This window comes from Polypterus senegalus, chromosome 10 (assembly GCF_016835505.1).
Source record: "Polypterus senegalus isolate Bchr_013 chromosome 10, ASM1683550v1, whole genome shotgun sequence".
In the NCBI taxonomy this organism is placed as follows: Eukaryota; Metazoa; Chordata; class Cladistia; order Polypteriformes; family Polypteridae; genus Polypterus; species Polypterus senegalus.
The window spans coordinates 142,282,696-142,304,221 of NC_053163.1; the positions used below are offsets into that span (position 1 = coordinate 142,282,696).

General features: G+C 40.5%; 1 protein-coding gene across 1 annotated transcript in view; it reads left to right on the forward strand.

Moving 5' to 3' along the window:
- Window positions 1–6,592: 6,592 nt before the first annotated feature.
- Window positions 6,593–21,526, forward strand: part of LOC120537747 (probable GPI-anchored adhesin-like protein PGA55) — a 60,633-nt gene continuing 45,699 nt past the window's right edge. Inside the window, exon 1 of the mRNA XM_039766915.1 lies at window positions 6,593–6,731. Within this exon, the coding sequence (XP_039622849.1) occupies window positions 6,644–6,731 (88 nt within the window). The 5' untranslated portion in view covers window positions 6,593–6,643. The remainder of the gene's footprint in view (window positions 6,732–21,526) is intronic.

Here is a 21,526-nt window from a genome sequence, read left to right on the forward strand (position 1 = left end):
AAGGAAAAATTTTAAAAATAACGTAACATGATTGTTAATGTAATTGTTTTGTCATTGATATGAGTGTTGTTCTCATATCTATCTATCTATCTATCTATCTATATTGTTCTCATATCTATCTATATATTGTAAAAGGCGCTATATAGTGCCCGACCCGGCACAGACCACGCAGAGGCAACGTGTACAAAACACACAGGCTTTTATTTTTCTTCAGCTGTGTGACACGTCTTCCCCGTGCCACACAGCCCAAGCACAGTCTCAAAAGCACAAAGCACACAAAACTCACTTCTCCACCTTCTCTTCCACCACTCCTCCCAGCGAGCAGCAGCCAGCCGTCGTGCCGCCGCCGCCTCCTCCTCCTCCTCCGCCTCCTCCTCCTCCTCCTCCTCCTCCTCCTCCTCCTCCTCCTCCCAACCCTGGCTCGGAGAGTGGTGGTGGCTGGGGCCTTTTATAGCCCCACCGGAAGCATTCCAGGTGATTAACCACCTGGTCCTAATTGAACTTCCGGGTGGGGCTGAAAACTCGTCCAGCCAGGCTGTGGGAAGCAGGCAGCTCCCCCTAGCGGCCATGCTGGGCCCCAACCAAGCTGTGGAGGACTCCATCTCCCATGGAGCCCTGCGGGCGGTTGGGGAATCACCGCCGGCCAGGAGGCTGCCACCAAGCGTCCGGGGAGGTATTGGACTGCCCATGGCGACTCCCCCGGAACAGAAGCAGCAGGGGCGTCCCTGCCGGGCATGGGACCCGGCTGTCCGTCACAATATATATCTCTATCTATCTATATATATATCTCTATCTATCTATCTATATATATCTCTATCTATCTATCTATCTATCTCTCTATCTCTATCTCTATCTCTCTCTCTCTCTCTCTCTCTCTCTCTCTATATATATATATATATATATATATATATATATATAGCAAATACCACGCTTGGCAGCGAGAAGTAGTGTGTTAAAGAAGGAAAGAGAAAGAAAAGGAAACATTTTGAAAATAACGTAACATGATTGTCAATGTAATTGTTTTGTCACTGTTATGAGTGTCGCTGTGATATATATATATAGCAAAATACCGCTTGCAGATGTCATGTGTTAAAGAAGTTATGAAAAGAAAAGGAAACATTTTAAAAATAATGTAACATGATTGTCAAAGTAATTGTTTTGTGTATTTGGTGGCAGCGTCACAAAGTTGTTTTCGGTAGCTGCATCAGAAAATGTACCACGACGTCTGACACGCCTCCTTTTTACTGTTTTCTCACAGCTTGGATTGCTGCTGTCATATATATATACACACACACACACACACACACACATACATACATACATACATATATATAATATACATATATATATATACACATACATATCTTCATATCTACATATCTATATACATATCTACACACACAAATTATATATATGTGTGTATGTATGTATGTATGTGTGTGTGTGTGTGTGTATATATATATATATATAATCTAGATAGGGGTGTGTGTGTATATATATATATATACACATACATACATATATATACACATACATATACTTGTGTGTATGTTTGTATGTGTCTATATGTGTGTGTATAGCTTTGGTCACTGAGTGCAAGGGAAAAATAATGAAATATAGTCTATAAGTTATTAAACAGTAAAACATTAACGTTTTAAGAAGTACAGGTACATTGAGCACTACTGGAGTGGTTATGGTAAACTACATTTTAAAGACGGTGTAACACAACAGGTAAGTAACTAACAGCAGCTAAAATGTATATGGATCATCTCTCGGTAGTAGATCCCTTTTGAAAGGCGCTACACGACGGCTGTGGTATAGAAATTACATTTTCTATGTGAACGTTCAAATTTGTGCCTCTGGTAATGTGCCTTACCGCAATTAAAGAAAATTATTTTGTGTCCTCTGCGTGTTAAGAGAGAAAGGCTTTGGTTTGGGATAAAAGGAAAAAAGGTGTAAAGAAAGGAAAGTTGCCTTTTTCTTTTATATAGTATAGAGAGATGTGTTCGCTGACGCTATAATCGCCTTTTGGGGACAGTCGCGCTGGGTCTTGTGTAGACTGGTGAGACGCCCCGCCATTAATCGGCTGTGATGGCACTGTGAGTCCTCCACTCGTATGCGTGTGTTCATAATCCGAGCTGAGGACCTGATAATCGATACGCAAAAGAAAGTGTGAATCGCCTTAATATTATTTTGCCGTGGTGTAGAAAAGGGGTCCCGTGTTTGCACTTGTCTGGGCTATAGCTCAGGGGGCGGATGAAAAAAATTAAAAGTGCTCACTTTGACTTAAGGCAGAAGCGCAGTCAGCGTCTCAAAGGCCGGCACAGCTATGCACGCGCGCTGGCTGCTCGACTTTTGCTGGGCAGGAGACCCAAGTTTTTTGCAGACACGCTCATGATATCAAAAGTCTCAGCTCTTTGGAGGTCATTCATATATTATATATATAGCAAAATACCTACCGCAGCGGAGAAGTAGTGTGTTAAAGAAGTAATGAAAAGAAAAGGAAACATTTTAATAATAACGTAACATGATTGACATTGTCATGAGTGTTGCTATCATATATATTCCTGCCTAAATAAGTCACCTCGCTTTGCTCTTACTTTTTTACCGTTCATTTAATCATGGCTAGTGGCGGAAAAATTATAAAATGGAAGGAGGATGGCTTTACCAAAACAATTATTGATGGCGAATCGATTATTCATAAAGCTTGAATTGGTGATCTGTTTTTCTGTGTTAACCTCATATTTTTCATACTTCTTCTCAAACTAAGGTGGTGCGAGGGTAAAATGAATCGGGATGCGCTGATCAATGTAATCGGTGTACCAGGAAATCATGCATTGACAAAAGCTCCCTTTGCTTGTAATGCAAAGTGTGATTAAATGCATTATTTTTAAGCGTTATGGAGCACATGCATCGAAGCTTCTCAGCTGTGCTTGTGCTAAGAAAAGGAAAGATTTTAAAAATAACGTAACACGATTGTCAATGTGACCTTTTGTAAGTAGTGCCTGGAGGATTCAGTGTGGAGAAACTCTAGAGACAGCGTGTGTATTAACTTGTGGATTTTTCTGTGAGTATTTGGTGGCAGTGTGACGAAGTTGCTTGGATGACGGCGTTAGCTGAGCTCAGCTCAGAGCGAAATGAGGTGGGAGGGGAGATGATGACGTGACTCCCCCACCCGCCTTAACTGTCAATCCCCCACAAACACAGTCTCTCGGAATTTGCATAAGCACACCCCTTCACCTACAATTTTAACTTAGTTACAAAGTGATCAAAACTCTCGTTTATATCCTGCGTCCTCTCATTAAACTTGTATCCCGCATTACCTGTGGGCATGTGAAACGCCAGTGGTAGCCTGTCTATGAACTTAATTTAAAGTTTAGGTTTACACCTTGCTTTCTTTCCGAGGTAGCAGCACTCATGAATATGGTAGTATATGCCACTCGCTCGCTTCTTATTGTTTCGCTGCCTTCTCAATTATATAATGCATGTTTTCTTAAGCGCTTTTTGGAGGTCTTCCTGGTTTTCTACGTACTGCGTTGACAGTCAGTTCGCGTGATTACGTGGGAGGCGTGATGATGTCACACGAAACTCCGCCTCCCACGTCTTTGCAGCTCTACTCCATTACAGTTAATGGAGAAAAATACCTTCCAGTTATGACCATTAGGCGTAGAATTTCGAAATGAAACCTGTCCAACTTTTGTAAGTAAGCTGTAAGGAATGAGCCTGCCAAATTTCAGCCTTCTACCTACACGGGAAGTTGGAGAATTAGTGATGAGTCAGTGAGTGAATGAGTGAGTGAGTGAGTGAGTGAGTGAGTGAGGGCTTTGCCTTTTATTAGTATAGATTGCGCTACTTGAAGTATTTGCATTTCTCTCTGTTATTAAAAAAAAGGTGTGGCCTTTTTCCTGCGACGGGACATGATCTTTTGAAGAGAGACAGAGAGACACTTTCACGTCTTGTGAGACGGTCAAGTCGTGCCATACTTACAACCTATGGAGGCAAGTCCTGTGGTACACATGCAGAGCAGGTTAGAGATAATGGGAGTAGGAAAATTTGAAAGTCTCAAAAAAATGAAGTAAAGAACGCATTAGCGCAGACAAACAGAAAATATTATTTGGTGAAATAAGAGAAGAGGATAAAAAAGAGATCATATAGTGTTTGAGGATGTCTGGGGGAGAAGAGAGACAAGGCAGTGAGACCAAAAAACAGTTGCTGTACAGGCCTTTAAACGTTCACAGTGCCGCATGAAATGCAGATCACGTGGCACTGCAGCAGAAGCAAGCCAGCAGCTGATCGAGCAAAGAGGAGGTAAAAAAAAAAATGATTTGTTTCCCATTGTATCGCCATTTAAAAGGGGGTTTCGGAGGAGCGACCACGTCTCCTTGGGGTGTATTCAGCCCCACTCTTCACAATGGCACATAGTGCTGGCAGGGGGGAAAAGGGGTTGGTGAGCGAAGCAAGCAGGGGTCAAAGCCCCCTAGTAATGACTAAAATCTGTACTATTTGGATTTATCATTGTTAATATTTTAAGGCATACAGAATTAAATTTATTACAAAAGTTTCAGTTGAGTTACATTGCATTGTGGTGACTGCTGCTGTGGATGTTACCATAATAATAAAGTGTAATAAAAGCGCATAAAATTGTACATGTAATGCTCTGAATCTTTCATTCAAGTTTGATTATATACTAATATTTACTTATTTTTAATTTGAATATTCAAACCTTATTTTTTAGGTAATTTGGCAGCCTTACTTCCTAATGATAATCCTTAACCAGAAAAATAGCTGACGAGCTAAGCCAGACCAGACTAATGACCTAACGAGCTCTGAGACCTTACAACTGAAAGGGTGCCCAGACTTACTCTTACATTTTTTAGTTCATCAAATAAATTATAATTACACGTTAATATTTGTATACATTTGCCTGTTTGCTGTCAACATTGCATTTACTATTATATATATCAACAAAATATTGAATTAAGCCCAAAGGAACTGTAATTACTATTATATATAGTGTATTTTAGATCTATCATTTATGTACTGCCTTTCTTATATGTCTATATCAGTGTTAAATAAACTGATTCATCTCTCATACTTCAAAACAAATCAGAACAAAAATGTTGTTGAGTGCTTAAGACACATCAGAATTAAATATTAATTTTTCTTATTTTTTTATAAAGGTATTTTTGTACTGTCTCAACACTTTGGCCCTTTACAATTCATGCCCCTGTAATAAGTAATGAAGATAATCCTTGATTTCTAGCAAAACCAATATGTTTTGTTTGATGACAACATTTGGGGTCCTGGACTTCATTATTGGACAAGTTGAAATTTGTGATTGTTGCGACACCGAAACCCCCTTGCCATACCGACTGGCATTTAGACTGAATTTAAATTATGTGCTGTAAACAATCATTCTAAGCTCCATCTAGGACCCATGTGGCTCAGAGCTTTTCATTGCAGCCAATTTAATAATCAGTAATTTATTCCTGCTTTTAATAGAACTCCTTGCTTAAATAATTGGCATTTGTATGTTTGCAGTATTTAGTTGTTTGATTTGGTTTTGTTAAAACATTAGAAAGTTTGTATTTCTTTGACTCATTTTTTTTTTGCACAGCTTTCTCACTTAATATGTCTAATTTGTAATAGCTAACAAAGAACAGAGCAGTTGCAACTGTAAAGACCACCTAAGAATTACATTTTTCATCTTCAGATGTGGGGGCCTAAGCACTGCATCACCACACGTCCCATAATATTCAAAAAATTAAAGATACAATTTACAAAAGAGTAGAATATGTAAAAAAACAAAACAAAGATAATACAAGAGTGGAAAGAAGTTGTGATATATTGGATATAAGAACATCACTTCCATTACGGCAGTAGATAAGAGGCATGTGTTCAGCTGAGATGTGAATTCTGAGACAGATTGCAGGCATTGGATGGCAGAGAGAGGCCACTAAACAATGAAGGAGAATTGCTGAAGGGAAGTGCTGCAGGGCTTTGGCACAATAAAAAGGCTATCATGCTTTTCACTTGTTGGTGGCTGAGCTAGCTATTCAATGGAGTGATAGCCAATGCTTGGTATTGGTAAGCAGGGGTGACACTATAGAAAGATATGAGCAGGATTGGCCAAAGAAGCGTTCTACACATACAGCATTTCTGAAAGTATTCTGTGTATGCCAAGCCATTAGGCTCAGCACATTCCTTTCACATCTGAATTAGACTACAATATACTGTATGACTTCACAGCTACATGGGAATCAGAGTAGTTACAGAAGATCCTGAGGCTGAATATGTTAGTCTCTCCTGTTACCATCATATGAAGAAACTCAAAATATAGGTGCAGTCTTTAGAACAATGCAAATTACAAGGATTTGTCATTAATTCTTATCTGACATTATTGTCTTTACTGTACTGGCAGCATTCTTAGCTATTAAAGTTATTTAGCTAGGAGATGACTGAAATTCTTTTTTTCACTTGTCACCCCGTTTATGCTGCTATTTTTTTGAGCAAACAGAAAAGAAAAGAGAGGTGTGGTAGATATTACTGCGGAAGGTATATTGTCACATTAAAGGATCATCTACAAAGACTGAGGAGCTTCCACAAAACAGTATACGACAGAGAGTAGCACCCTAACACCAAGATGGGCTGGGTGTCATGTCGGTGGAAACAGTGTTGGCTGAAATGGTGTTGGCTCTTAATGTTTATCTTACTGGTCAGAAGCACATCAGGTAAGAAAAGAACCTGATACATTCACATAGTTTATGTTGTTTAAAAAAGCACGGGCAGGCAAAGGAACTAAATTGCTTTTTTCTTCTGGTGTTATGGATTGAATTTCATTCCTACTCATTTTTACTTTTTAAGTATAGTGTTGTAGGATAATATGATAATTATGTGTCAATAACACAGGGGCAAAAAAACACCGGTAAGAAAACATTGTTCAGATTTTGTTGGTGCATGGATACCGTCTTGTTAGAAAATATGTTGTTGCAATGCGGTAGCATACGATTCCAGCTTGAGTTAATGAAATGTTTTCTGTATAGTGTGTGCCAATGTTGTCACTTTCTGGCTTTATTTTTTATTATAGATTAACCTAAGATTTTATTCTAATGAATGTTATGTTCTAAACCCAATGATCTATGTATGGCTCCTTGATCATTAATTTTGCAGTCTGTACCTTTACAATGTTTCCTGGAAATGCTTTCTATAAAATATTGGGGGTGTGAGAGATTTAGGAGGCCGGCCGAGGGGATTAGGTGCAGCATTCCTTAGTCACTCCACTAATTTGTTCCTGGCTGATTTGAATTTATCTTTAGCAACAATTTACATGCCGACATTGCCTTAGCTAAGGTTCCTTATGAAAATATTACTTGCAACAGCAGTCTTCATTATATAAGAATCTGATAAATATAACAAAAAACTGAGCCCATCTAGGTAGGTAACATAATGAGAATCTGGGTCTGCCCAGCAATGAATACATGACCTTAAGATTGGTGCGATGTTAAATGGTTAATTATATTTGTGTAGAAGCACCTACTTTCTATAGAATATTTAACCTTAATTTATTTAAGTCTTTAGTTTGTCAATTACCTGTGTGTGTTTCCATTTTAGATTTATTTGTTTTTATTGTGGGCAGGCATGGTGTCACTTCGGACTCACAAATATAAGGATGGGGTTCACGTCCCAGGCAGAGTTAGCTTGTTCCCCAAGTCTTTGTGGGTTTCCTCTTATAATCCAAAGACAAAAAGGTTGGATAGATTGGCAAACCTAAAATGGCCCAAGTGTGTTTGTGAGAGTTCACTCTGTGATGGGCTGGTGCCTTGTACATGGATTGTTTCTGCCTTGTGCCGAATGCTTTCTGGGATAGGGTCCGGCTACCCTGTTACTCTGCTCAGAATAAGCAAGTTTAGTGAATAAATGAATGTTTTAATTGTGGAATGTTTCTCATAGAGAACATTTATTTTGTAATATTGTTGCAATTGACATGTCCTTTTTTTAAAATATCAGCTTAATATTTTATCTTTCGTGGTGTCAAGTTACTGAAACTCCTAATAATTAATACGTGATTTGCAATGTCAATATACATTTAAAGTACGTCATAATGCCTATTGTTTTATATGAATATTCAGATTACAGCTGATGAATGAGATGGAGTGAAAGAAATGTAAAGATTCATTTTTTCACTGTATTTTTAAATTCACAGTAATCAATATCTACTCCTGGACAACAGGGTATTTATTGTAAGTCTTAGGAATTACTTTTAATCTGTTTTACTGTTCCATCAAAGCATACATAGACGTGAACAAATTTCTTGGTACCCCTCTATGAAAAAAGAAGGACCCAAAATTGTCTCTGAAATAATTTAAAACTGATCAAAGTAATTCACAGCCATGATTGTTTACTTCAAATTTAACAAAAAGTAGACTTTTGTTTAGACATTTGATTCAACAGAAATTTCAAATAATAACGTAAATGAATATGGCATGGACAAAAATGATGAGACCCTTAACACAATGTTTTATTGCACAACCTTTTGAGGTTATCACTGCCAACAAGCAATTCCTGAAGCTCTCCATGAGACTTCTGCACCTCTCCACAGGTAGTTTGGCCAACTCTTCCTGAGCAAACTTCTCCAGGTTTGAAAGGGTCTTTCTTCAGACAGCATGTTTCAGTTCATAGAAGGCCATTTCAGAATAGTCCAATGTTCTGGTCTTAGTCATTCTTGGGTGCTTTTAGCTGTGTGTTTTGGCTCCTTGTCCTGTTGGAAGATCCATGTCCTGTGACTGAGACAGAACTTTCTGACACTCGGTAGTACGTTTCACTCCAGAATGTCTTGATATCTTATGATTTCATTGTTCCCTGCACAGACTCAAGGCAACCCCAAAACATAACTGACCCTTCTCCATGTTTCACAATAGTTATGGTGTTCTTTTCTTTAAAAGCTTTATTTTTTTCGTCTGTCAACATGGAGCTGATGTGACTTGCCAAAAAAAGTCCACTTTTGTTTCATTTCTCCAAATGACATTCTCCCAGAAGTGCTGTGGCTTGTCAAAATGGTTTTTGCATATTCTAGTCTGTTTTTTTTTTATATATTGCCCTTCATCAGTGCATTCCTCCTACATCTTCCTTCATCGAGCCCACTGTCACTCATAAAGCCATGGATGGTGCGATCAGACACTGATGGAGCTTGACCTTGTAGTTCAGCTTGTATCTCTTTGGAATTTGTTCTTGGCTTTTTGGCTTCCATTTTCACTGTCTTTCTGTTCATTCTGGGATTGGTTTTCCTCTTGTGGCTACATCCAGGGAGGATGACTACAGTTCCATGGACCTTAAACTTCTTAATAATATTTGCAAGTGTTGTCAAAGGAACTTTCTTGGAGATGGTCTTATTGCCTTTACCTTTAGCATGCTTGTCTATAATATTCATTTTGATCACCTCAGACAACTCTCTGCTTTGCTTTTCCTGGTCCATGTCCAGTGTGGGGCACATGATTATACCAGACAGCAGAGTGACTAAGTTTCTCTATTTAAATAGGCTGATTGAACCTTTGGAGACATGTGCTACTAATTAAAGAACACAACTTGTTTGAAAAATCATTCAAATCCAATTATTTACGCTGTTTTCTAGGGGTACTTACAAACGTGTCCCGGCCATTTTAGAATATCTTTGTAGAACAAGAAATACCTGATTTCTTTTCACACTTGACTTGCCTTACTTAATAACACATCAAAGGCACGCAGCGATACAGGGGACAATTGCTTTTAATTTGATCACTTTTCAGGAGGGCTTCAGCACTTTTTCAGTGAGCTGTAAGAGTACCAACAAATTTCTCTATTTTTGTTTTATTTATGAAGTATTTTATTGTGCAGTACCTTGAGATTACTTATTGTTGATGTGTGCTGCTACATACATTAAATGTATAATAATTATTATTTTTTTTAAGTATTAAAATAATATGCAGAACACTCTATCTTGATTTGCTCATAATGCCCAACTCTGTATTTTGTAGTTCTCTGTCTTCTATTTATAATTACTATTTATAATATGATTCAGCACCCTACATTTCAATCTTCCATCCATCCATTTTCCAACCCGCTGAATCCGAATACAGGGTCACGGGAGTCTACTGGAGCCAATCCCAGCCAACACAGGGCACAAGGCAGGAACCAATCCTGGGCAGGGTGCCAACCCACCACAGGACACACACAAACACACCCACACACCAAGCACACACGAGGGCCAATTTAGAATCGCCAATCCACCTAACCTGCATGTCTTTGGATTGTGGGAGGAAACCGGAGTGCCCGGAGGAAACCCACGCAGACACGGGGAGAATTTCAATCTTGTGCGCAGCAATTTCCAGTGTGTAGTGTGCATGTTCAACACAACAACAATATTTATTTCTATAGCACATTTTCATACAGATGATGTAGTTCAAAGTGCTTTACAGGATGAAGAAAGAGAAAAAAGACAAAATGGATAAAATAAAATTAGGCAATACTAATTAACATAGAATAAAAGTAAGGACTGATGTTTCAGGGAGGAAAGAAAAAAACAAAAAAAAACTCCAGACGGCAAGAGAAAAAAAAATAAAATCTGCAGGGGTTCGAGGCCATGAGACCGCCCAGCCCTTTCTAGGCATTCTACCTGACATAAATGACCTCAATCAGTCCTCATTTTATTCCTGCTGCACACAGAAGAATTTGATGATCGTGGTCATGTGGACGTCTGGCCTTTAATCCATCAATGCAAGGACATTACGGTGCTTTGATTAGGTGGTGGCAGCGCAGATCATCCATTAAAAGAACAGCAGAGAAAGTAGGTGTTAGTACGGATTTTGGAGCCACCATGAATGATGATAATTAAATGCATTGTGGCATGCGGCTGGGGGTGGTACCCAGCTGGGACGCCCAAGAGGACCGGAGGAGGGCATGCGCCCCCTACAGATCACGAGGGGGAGACTGCCCTGGTTGCGTTGGGGACCACAGGTGCAGGGCTTGGAAGCTCAACCCTGTAGGGGCCCATGGTCACCGCCAGGGGGCGCCCCAGTGCCTGGAGAGCCGTGGACCTCAGCACTTCCACCACACCCAGAAGTGCTGGGGGGAAGAAGACCGAGGACACCCGGAGTGCTTTCGAGTGCGCAGCCGGCACTTCCGCCACACAGGGGAGTGTCGGCGAAGGAGTGTCGGGAAGCACCTGGAGCCCATCTGGGCATGTATAAAAGGGGCCGCGTCCCTTCATTCGAGGACTGGAGTCGGGCAGAAGTGGACAAGAGTCTTACTGGAGAGGAGTGGAGGCGGCCTGAAGAAGAGAGGCACTGGAGAGAGAGGCCTGGACTTTGGGGGATGGGTGCCAAGGCACTAGGTTGTTCACAAACTTGTAAATAGCAGTGATTAATAAATATGTGTGTTGGGTGACAAAATGACAAAATGTCCGTCTGTCTGTGTCTGGGGCTCGTTCCACAGCATATACAGACTATCAGGATTAAACTAAAAAGAAGCTATGAGAAAGCCATGTTAAATTAATGTGTTTTTAGCAGTTTTTTTAAAGTGCTCCACCGTACTAGCCTGGTGAATTTCTATCGGTCAGCTATTCCAGATTTTAGGTGCATAACAGCAGAAGGTCGCCTCACCACTTCTTTTAAATTTAGTTCTTGGAATTCTAAGCTGACACTCATTTGAAGATCTAAGGTTATGATTTGGAGTGTAAGGTGAAAGACATTCTGAAATATAGGATGGAGTGAGATTGTTTAAGGCTTTGTAAACCATATGCAGGATTTTAAAGTCAATTCTACATGACACAGGTAACCAATGTAGTGCCATCAGAACTGGAGAGATGTGCTCAGATTTTCTTTTCCTAGTTAAGATTCTAGCAGCTTCATTCTGCACTTGCAATAGATTGATGTCTTTTTTGGGTGGTCCTGAGAGGAGTGCATTACAGTAATCTAGCTGACTGAAAACAAAAGTGTGAACTAATTTCTCAGCATCTTGCAATGTTATGTGACGTCTAATTTTTGCTCTACAGTAATCCCTCCTCGATCGCGGGGGTTGTGTTCCAGAACCCCCAGCGATAGATGAAAATCCGCGAAGTAGAAACCATATGTTTGTATGGTTATTTTAATATATTTTAAGTCCTTATAAACTCTCCCACACTGTTAGCATTATTAGAGCCCTCTAGAAATGAAATAACACCCTTTAGTCAAAAGTTTAAACTGTGCTGCATAACAAGACAGAGATGACAGTTCTTTCTCACAATTAAAAGAATGCAAACATATCTTCCCTCTTCAAAGAATGTGTGTCAGGAGCAGAGAATGTCAAAGAGAGAGAGCGCGCAACAGAAATGCAAACAATCAATAAATCAATATGTGCTTTTGGGCTTTTAAGTATGTCAAAGCACAGCGATAAGCGGCATTTTTTAGAGGAGTGTCCGTATCTTCTAAGCAAACAGCCTCTGTGCAAACAGCCCCTCTGCTCACACCCCCTCCGTCAGGCGCAGAGAATGTCAGAGAGAGAGAAAAGCAAACAATCAAGCACCGCACGGGAAGCATATCTTATATCATTGAGGAGTTTTAGTTAATATGTAATACATGCTCTGATTGGGTAGCTTCTAAGCCATCCGCCAATAGCGTCCTTTGTATGAAATCAACTGGGCAAACAAACTGAGGAAGCATGTACCATAAATTCAAAGACCCATTGTCTGCAGAAATCCACGAACCAGGGAAAAATCTGTGATATATATTTAGATACACTTACATTTAAAATCCGCGATAAGAGTGAAGCCGCGAAAGTCGAAGCGCGATATAGCGAGGGATTATTGTATTTCTTAAGTGAAAAAAAGCACCATCTCAGCACCATCATATTAGAGATACTTTAGTTATAGATTTCTGTTACTGGATTGTGCACAACACACACAATCTTTAATGCTTGGCTAAGTGGTTGTGCCCTTTCCTTGGACCAGAATGCTGATCATGCCTTGCACCCGGTGCTGCTGTGATAATTGCTGGTGCCCTAAAAATCTAATTAATATGTGATTTAAAATTCAGGTTAGAGCTACCCCTAAATTCTTTACCTCCATGTTGATGTTTAATCTTAATGGATCACATTTATTTCTAATACTCTCATTATATTCATTTTTGCCAATCACTTAAATTTCTGTTTTCTGCTAATTTAGTTTGAGAAAATTACTACTTATCCACACAGAAACACAAGTAAGACATTTTGTTAGTAAATCAAGAGAGTCGGGATCATCAGGCTCTATTGATAAATACAATTGTGTATCATCAGCATAGCTGTGGTAGCTCACGTTATGCCCTGAGATAATCTGACCTAACGGAAGCATGTACTGTAAATCGAAAAGAGCAGAGAACCCAGGATAGATCCTTGTGGAGCACCATATAGAATATCATGTGTCTTTGAAGTGTAATTACCACAACTAACAAAGAATTTTCTACCTGCCAGGTAGGACTCAAACCAATTTAAGACCCTGCCAGAGAGGCCCACCAATTAACTAAGGTGATTTCTAAAAATATAAAAGTCAATGGCATCAAATGTGGCACTCAGATCTAAGAGGATGAGAACAGGTAAATGGCCTCTGTCTGTATTTACCCGCAAGTCATTTCACTACTTTAATGAGTGCAGTTTCTGTACTGACATTTGTTCTGAAACTTATCAAGAATAGCGTGTTTATTGAGGTTGTCGTTTAGCTGCATAATGACTGCCTTTTCTAGGATTTTACTTGAGAAAGGCAGGTTAGAAATGGGTCTAAAATTTTCAAACGCAGAGTAGTTGAGATTATATTTATTCAGCGGGGGTTTAACTACAGAAGTCTTAAGACAGTCTGGGAAGACCCCCATATCTAATGACAAGTTTACTATGTCAAGAATACTATCAATTAGCACACCCGATACTTCTTTGAAAAACTTGTTGGTATTGGGTCAAGGATACAGGTGGAGGGTCTCAGTTGAGAAATTATTTTATATAAATCAGGTAAATCTATCTTGGTGAAAGAATTTAATTTGTTTAAAATGGAGTACTGGGGTTTAAGAGGATCAGTATTGGAGAGATGTACTATATTATTTCTAATATCATTAATTTTGTGATTAAAAAATACAGCAAAAGCCTCATAAATTTCACTGGAAGTTTTTTGGAGGCATTCCATTGAGTGATCTGGGATTACTAGTATTGTTATTTATAATTCAAGAGAAATAACACCGCCTCTCAAGACGGACTATGTTGTTGTATTCTGTTATTTTAGCCTTCAATATCTCATAGTGGATAATCAGTTTAATTTTTCTCCATTTACGCTCAGCTCTATGGCATGTTCTCTTTAGATCAGACACTCTTTGAGTTTTCTATGGTATAATAGTGCTAGAGGATTTCTTAACTGTCTTTCAGGTGTGACTATGTCAGCAGCAGCTCTCACCTTACTATTAAAATTTTCCACCTTACTATTTACATTATCCTTGCTATTTTAGTAAGCACTAGAAATGGACTGGTTGCTTAGAATATTTGAAAACTATGAAGCTGCTAATAAAGTATTTTTTAACAATATGCTTCTCGTAAATTTTTTCTATCATTATATCTATATTAAATAGTAGGAGAAGATGGTCTGATAAACCAGTCTCAATGACCTGCTTCACATCAACTTTTAGTCCTTTAGTAATTACTAGGTCCAGCGTATACCCTGCTTTGTGTGTTGGCTGACTAACGTGCTGGCTCAAATCAAAAGAGTCCAGGAGGTTCATGAATTCTTTTATTTTCGGGACACACTGATTATCGACATGAAAAATAAACTCACCAACTATTAGGAATGTGTCATAGTCTGTAATTATAATTGACACCAAATCTGAGAATTCCTCAAAGAAAGGCGTATTGTATTTAGGTGGTCTATACACGGACAATACTAGAGACTGAAAAACAATTGCAAGATACTCAAAGGACTTGATTTTACCAAAGCCGACATCTTTACACTGTTACCGACTCGAGTAAATGTTTGCTAAACCACCACCGTTCTTACCTTGGCGATCCACATGAGCAAAGCTGTAATTTGGAGGTGCAGATTTGATTAAAACAGCTGCACCATCACAGCTAAGCCACATTTCACTTAATGCAATAAAATCTATTTTCCTATCACTGAAAAGATTGTTGATGGAAAACGTCTTGTTGGTTAATGCTCTAACATTTAAAAAGCCATATTTAATGTCTTGGAAGAGCAGAACTGAATTGTAGGAGCGTTATGGGTATTTGAGGTAGACAGCCAACAACTGTAATACTCGTTTGATCTTCTAACCAGAGGTAAGGGACCCGAGATGAAAATTCTTGCAGCTAGGGTCCTCTCCTTTCTGCCTTGAGAATCTCAGACTGTTGGTGTCTCACGTTGTTTACTCCAGTGTGTATTACAATGGATCCCACTGCTCTGTTCTTGTGCCTCTCGAAGACTTCCGCCGCTCTTCTCATAACATCTCAAACATGAGCACCAGGAAAACAACAGACAAAAGATTTCTAAAAGATTACATGAGATGTTTAGGTCTCGTACAATTGAATCTCCAATCAGAAATACATCACCCAATGATGAAGGCAAACTGGGGGAGCGGAGAGTGTCGAACTGATTCTGGGTGGAGATGCTTGCCTGTGCCGATGGAGGTGATCTAGCCTTAAACCCTCGCCTGCATAGCTGAAAACAGGCCGAGTTTCTCATCGTTGATGTCATCACTCCGTCGATGAGCTGTGGGGGTAAAACTCACTTGGCCTTGAAAGTGAGCAGCACGGCATGCAGTCGATGTTACAGAACCGCGATTTGCTGTGACGATTCAGATGTCGGGGAGGATTTTTCCAGTAGACACGCTTTCATATCCCTCAGGTGCCTCCGTCTGGACAGAAGTTTCTGGATCTGGATATCGAAGGCCTGGAGTTCTTTGACAACGTGGTCTATCTCACTGTTGGCCATTGTCTGCTTCTGCTTCCGCTTCTGCTTCGTGCCCTAGGAAAGAATTAGAGAGAGAGAAGGTTAGAACACAAGCATACAGAGCTTGAATATAACAAAAAATAAGGTTGATATTACTGGTGTTTATGGTGATGGTGTTGGGGGGGTTCACCACGGGATGTATAAAGAATGATGTGATCATCGTGGACAGCCTGATTTTATTTTTACATGTGTCAATAGCAAATTTATTCACTAACATTTTCTCTCCTTTAACTGTAAAAAATGCTTAAAAATAAAACTTCATACTTTGCAACTCAATTTACTGAATACCAATATAGTTCAAGACATTTTGATTTACACAAACTTTTTTGCAATAATATACTTTCAAACTGGGTTTGTCAGAATATTATTTTGTTAGGTTTGTGATATTTTCTGCTGTGAGATTTACAGCATGATTGCATCAGTATACAGTATTAAGAAGCCAATAGCTGGTTCATAACACTAATGAAGCATAAAACTTCATGGATAAATCAAATAAATTAAAACTTAAAATGCCACAAACACCTGGTCCTTTAATTTTCCAAATCTGCCCTCCTTTTTTAGATTTGTTTCAACTTTAGGGGTACTTCTGTGAAATCAATCTAGTCAATTTCTATCCATCCATCCATCCATCCATCCATCCATCCTCTTCCACTTATCCGAGATTGGGTCGCGGGGGCAGCAACTTGAGCAGAGATGCCCAGACTTCCCTCTCCCCGGCCACTTCTTCTAGTTCTTCTGGGGGAATCCAAGGTGTTCCCAGGCCAACCAAGAGACATAGTCCCTCCAGCGTGTCCCGGGTCTTCCCCGGGGCCTCCTCTCAGTTAGACGTGCCCGGAACACCTCACCAGGGAGGCATCCAGGAGGCATCCTGATCAGATGCCCAAGCCACCACATCTGACTCCTCTCGATGCGGAGGAGCAGCGGTTCTACTCTGAGCTCCTCGTGGATCACTGAGCTTCTCACCCTATCTTTAATGGAAAGCCCAGGCACCCTGCAGCGGAAACTCATTTCAGCTGCTTGTATTCGCAATCTCGTTCTTTCGGTTACTACCCACAGCTCATGACCATAGGGAGATGGTAGGAATGTAGATTGAATGGTAAATTGAGAGCTTTGCCTTACGGCTCGGCTCCTTTTTCACCATGACAGACCGATGCAAAGCCTGCATCACTGCAGACACCGCACCGATCCGCCTGTTGATCTCCCGCTCCATTCTTCCCTCACTCGTGAACAAGACCCCAAGATACTTGAACTCCTCCACTTGGGGCAGGATCTCACTCCCAACCCAGAGAGAGCACTCCACCCTCTTCTGGCTGAGCACCATGGTCTCAGATTTGGAGCTACTGATTCCCATCCCAACTGCTTCACACTCAGCTGCGAACCAATCCAGAGAGAGCTGAAGATCACGGCCTAATGAAAAAAAAAAGGACAACATCATCTGCAAAAAGCAGTGACCCAATCCTGAGCCCACCAAACCGGACACCCTCAACGCCCTGGCTGCGCCTAGAAACTCCAACTCTCACCGAAAATGGGTTCGATTTACTGCCGGCAATGTGGACCAAGTTCTGACACCGGTTGTACAGGGACCGAACAGCCCTTATCAGGGGGTCTGGTACTCCATACTCCCAGAACATCCCCCACAGGATTCCCCAAGGGACATGGTCAAACTCCTTTTCCAAGTCCACAAAGCACATGTAGACTGGTTGGGCAAACTCCCATGCACCCTCCAGGACCCTGCCAAGGGTGTAGAACTGGTCCACTGTTCCGCGACCAGGATGAATACCACACTGTTCCTCCTGAATCCTGAACTTGTCAATTTAAGATTATTATAATGTTATAAAACACTATTTGTTTGGTTCTTTTCACATTACCACACATAAATGATAAGGCTTACCTATTGTTCATGCCTGTGTGTTAAATCAGAATTAGTCCAGAATGACTGTAAGTGCAGAAATTACTCATAACTGGAGATGGCAGCCATTTCACCCCCGTACCATTCAAATATGTGTCATATGTACTTTAGGAACATTGTTATACTAATCAACTAATAAATATTACTTTAGCTTCAAAAAACATGGCAAACAATACAAATTTTGTGTTTACTGATTTGTTTTCAGCAATTGACTATACTGTTTCATTAACCAGAATAAAAACTTCTGGCCATTGCGGAAGTTTTCAAACACTAAATTTTATTTTGAAATATTATTACTATAGACAAATGTGTAAATGTGTGCAAGGTTGAATCCTGTCTTGCGCCCACTTCAGCTGAGATAGGGATGGTTGGGCAGGCAATGTGATGATGAATGTGAAGCTTTGGTGGATATGGAATTGTAAGCACTACACTCATCTAGCACATTGCTGAACAGTCTGAATCATTTCTACTACAGTAATGAACAAATATTTGACAATCATAGGTAAATTATAGCCCACAGGTGTGAGTCTATTGTATAGGAAATGTTTAATACCTCTGTGCATCATTTAATTCACTACCCGATGGTCATTTAAATTGTAACTAAGTTATATTTTAATGTCAGCCTCTTTGCCATCTGTAAATCTTCTCCTTTAACAAATCAGCACAAATTAATTTCAAGCAGATCAGCCAACAAAGAACACACATAGCCTGGTGTCCGGTGGTCATAGAGTACTATGGCATGCAGTGTGGCATAGTGTAGTGGCTTAGGCTGTGCACTTCAAACCCTGAGGTCATGGATTCATATCCTGCATGTGCTCCATTTGGAAGAAACAAAAATAATGTCAAACATGTGTGGCATACGAACGGGCATCCTGGCCAGGGAAGAGCATGAATTAGTGCCTGGATGGGAGGCCCAAGAGAAACGTCATTGGCCAGCTCGACGGAAAGATTATATTGTGCCCAGCAGGTATAAAATAATGAAGGGACCAGAGGAAGCCTAAGCTATGGAGTGGGTCTATGGGACACCTTCAGGGGTGCTAGGGAAATTGGGAGTGAGTTGGGACACCACCTGCAGCGGTGCTAGGGAAATGGAGTCTGGAAGTGCAGCCCAATAGGGATCCTTTGGGATCAGTAGAGGGCGCTGTCGGGGGAGTTCCACTCTACTTTGTCTATTACCCAGAATTGTTTCATGGGTGGGATGGAATGATGCCATTGGCATTCTCGGGTCTGACATAAAAGAAAGCCCGCTGCCCCAGAAGGGCACGGCAGAGTCAGAAGGCAGCAGGCAACACTCAGAGAAGGGGAAGAAGGAGGGAGAATAAGAGCACCCATTGGATCATTGACTCGCTAGTTGGTGGTTTATTATTATTGTGATTGGTCAAGAGGATTGTGAGAAGGTGCCTGAGAAAAGAATAAAAGTCTTTTATTCTAATAAATGTGTCGTGCATTGCTGGGACTGTGGTCTATGGCTCTCTGGCGCCCTCTTGTGGCTGCACATGGTAGGTCACCTTCGATAAAGGCATCAGCCAAATAATAAGTACTGCTGCCCTGCTGCTACATGAGTAGTGTACCTGTTAAGGATTTGTATGTTGCATACCAGGTAAAATACAATGCTGGATGAACAGGCTGATGGTCAGTGTGACTGTGGGTTCTGAAAGTAAGCGTCACTGTTTCTCTGTAATGTCCCAACTCTTAGCTGTCCTCTTTTTTATATGGTTCTGTTGGCATAAAGTCATGCTTGATGTGTGTTGCAGCTTCGCAGATGAAGTAAGATAAACAGTTAGCAAGGTAAACATTATTTTTGGTGACAACCAGCTTACCTCAATTTCCTTGAACAGGCATACAAAATAAAACTTATTCTTCTTGCAATGCATGCATTCACAAATAGGTGTGGTTCTCACTGACATATGTGAAACTCACAATAACTGTGGCAGTCACCCTACCTATTATTATCTATTAGATGAAAAGGAAGATACCAGATAGACACGTTTATTGGTGACATTATTCTGAACAAGTTATGTGCATGTTCACATGAATCTGCTGGAATCTGATAAAACCTTAGAGTTGGACTCCTCTCATAAACATGCTCATTAACTTTAAATTAGTTTAAATGCATTCAAATGGTGGCTTCTCTGCACCCTCAGATGGTAGAGGAATGAATTGAGACAACTATTCCATTGTTAATGTTAATTTAGCTTTTTTTTTCAGAGGTGGTACTTGAATCATAACATACACTACCACAGTTAAGCTCACTCTGTCCCACTGTACACGCATGCAGATTAGAAAACATTTTGATTTTACAGTTTTTCTCATAATAAACGATAACCAAAGCATTACCGCCTAAACCATATTTGAAAACAGTTATCTCCCATCTTGACATATACTCCAATATTGTATATTTATTATATATATTTATATCCACATATTTAAAATAAGTAAAAGATTACATATTCTAGGTAGTCTTCTCAACTGTTACCAACAAAAGCTGCTCAGGAGTTCTTGACAGTTCCTTCTACCAACCTGCATTCTCCTTTTGTTTTAAAAACGTACCTACGATTTCCATACAGTCAACTCCTATTTTGCACACATCACCTATAAATGCTGCCACCTGTTGAATTTTGTGGTCAACACCTGATAATGTTGTCACACCCCTTGAATTTTGTGCATATTGACTTTGTGATTGCTCAATCTGGCCAGGACGCACAAAGAATGGAAGGATGGGGAAAGGTAGCTTCTTTGGGACACTGCCTCCCCCAAGACGTTAGATGGCGACTTCCCTGCAGCATAGCGGTGCATCGGATTCCCGCAGGGCAACATGGGATCTGGAGTTCAGCTTTACAGCCCTGCTGGGTACCGTGGGTGCTGCTAGGAGACGCTGCAGGGGGACTTGGGAGTTTTTACTGTCTGCATACTCCAAAGTCATGGGGACGGAAGCCCCATAGTACTTCTGGGCTGAATTAAAAACAAGGTCTTCCAGAGGTGCTGGCAAGTCACGTGAATGGAAGAACAGAAGCACTTAACGGGCCAAGGACTATATAAAGGACTGCTGTGAACCCAGCAAGCAAGCCAGAGTCGGGTGGGGGTGGACAAAACTTGCTGGGTGGTGTGGAGGAGATAATTATGAATATTATTGTATACAGTAATCCCTTGCTATATCGGGTTTCGACTTTCGCGGCTTCACTCTATCACGGATTTTATATGTAAGCATATCCACATATATAACGCGGATTTTCCACGGGTTTCTACGGACAATGGGTCTTTTTACTTCTGGTACAAGCTTCCTCAGTTGGTTTTCCCAGTTGATTTCATACAAGGGATGCTATTGGCAGATGGCTGAGAAGCTACCCAATCAGAGCACGCAGTTAAGTTCCTGTGTGCTGATTGGATCAGCGACGGAGCAACAAATTCAATTCCGCTGCGTTAACCAGGAAATCTCGTCTCATTCAGCACCAACATGTTTCACTGTGTAAAGATTTAACTTTTGTGCTCTTGTGTGTTTATCTTTGTGCATAGTCAAGCCCTTCATTATGGCTCCAAAACGATCTGCTCCTGCTACTGCTTCAGGGGCCATGCCCAAGCGCTAATGGAAGATGCTAACAATTGCCAAAAAGGTAAAAGTTTTGGATATGTTGAAGTAGGTGAACAGCTACACC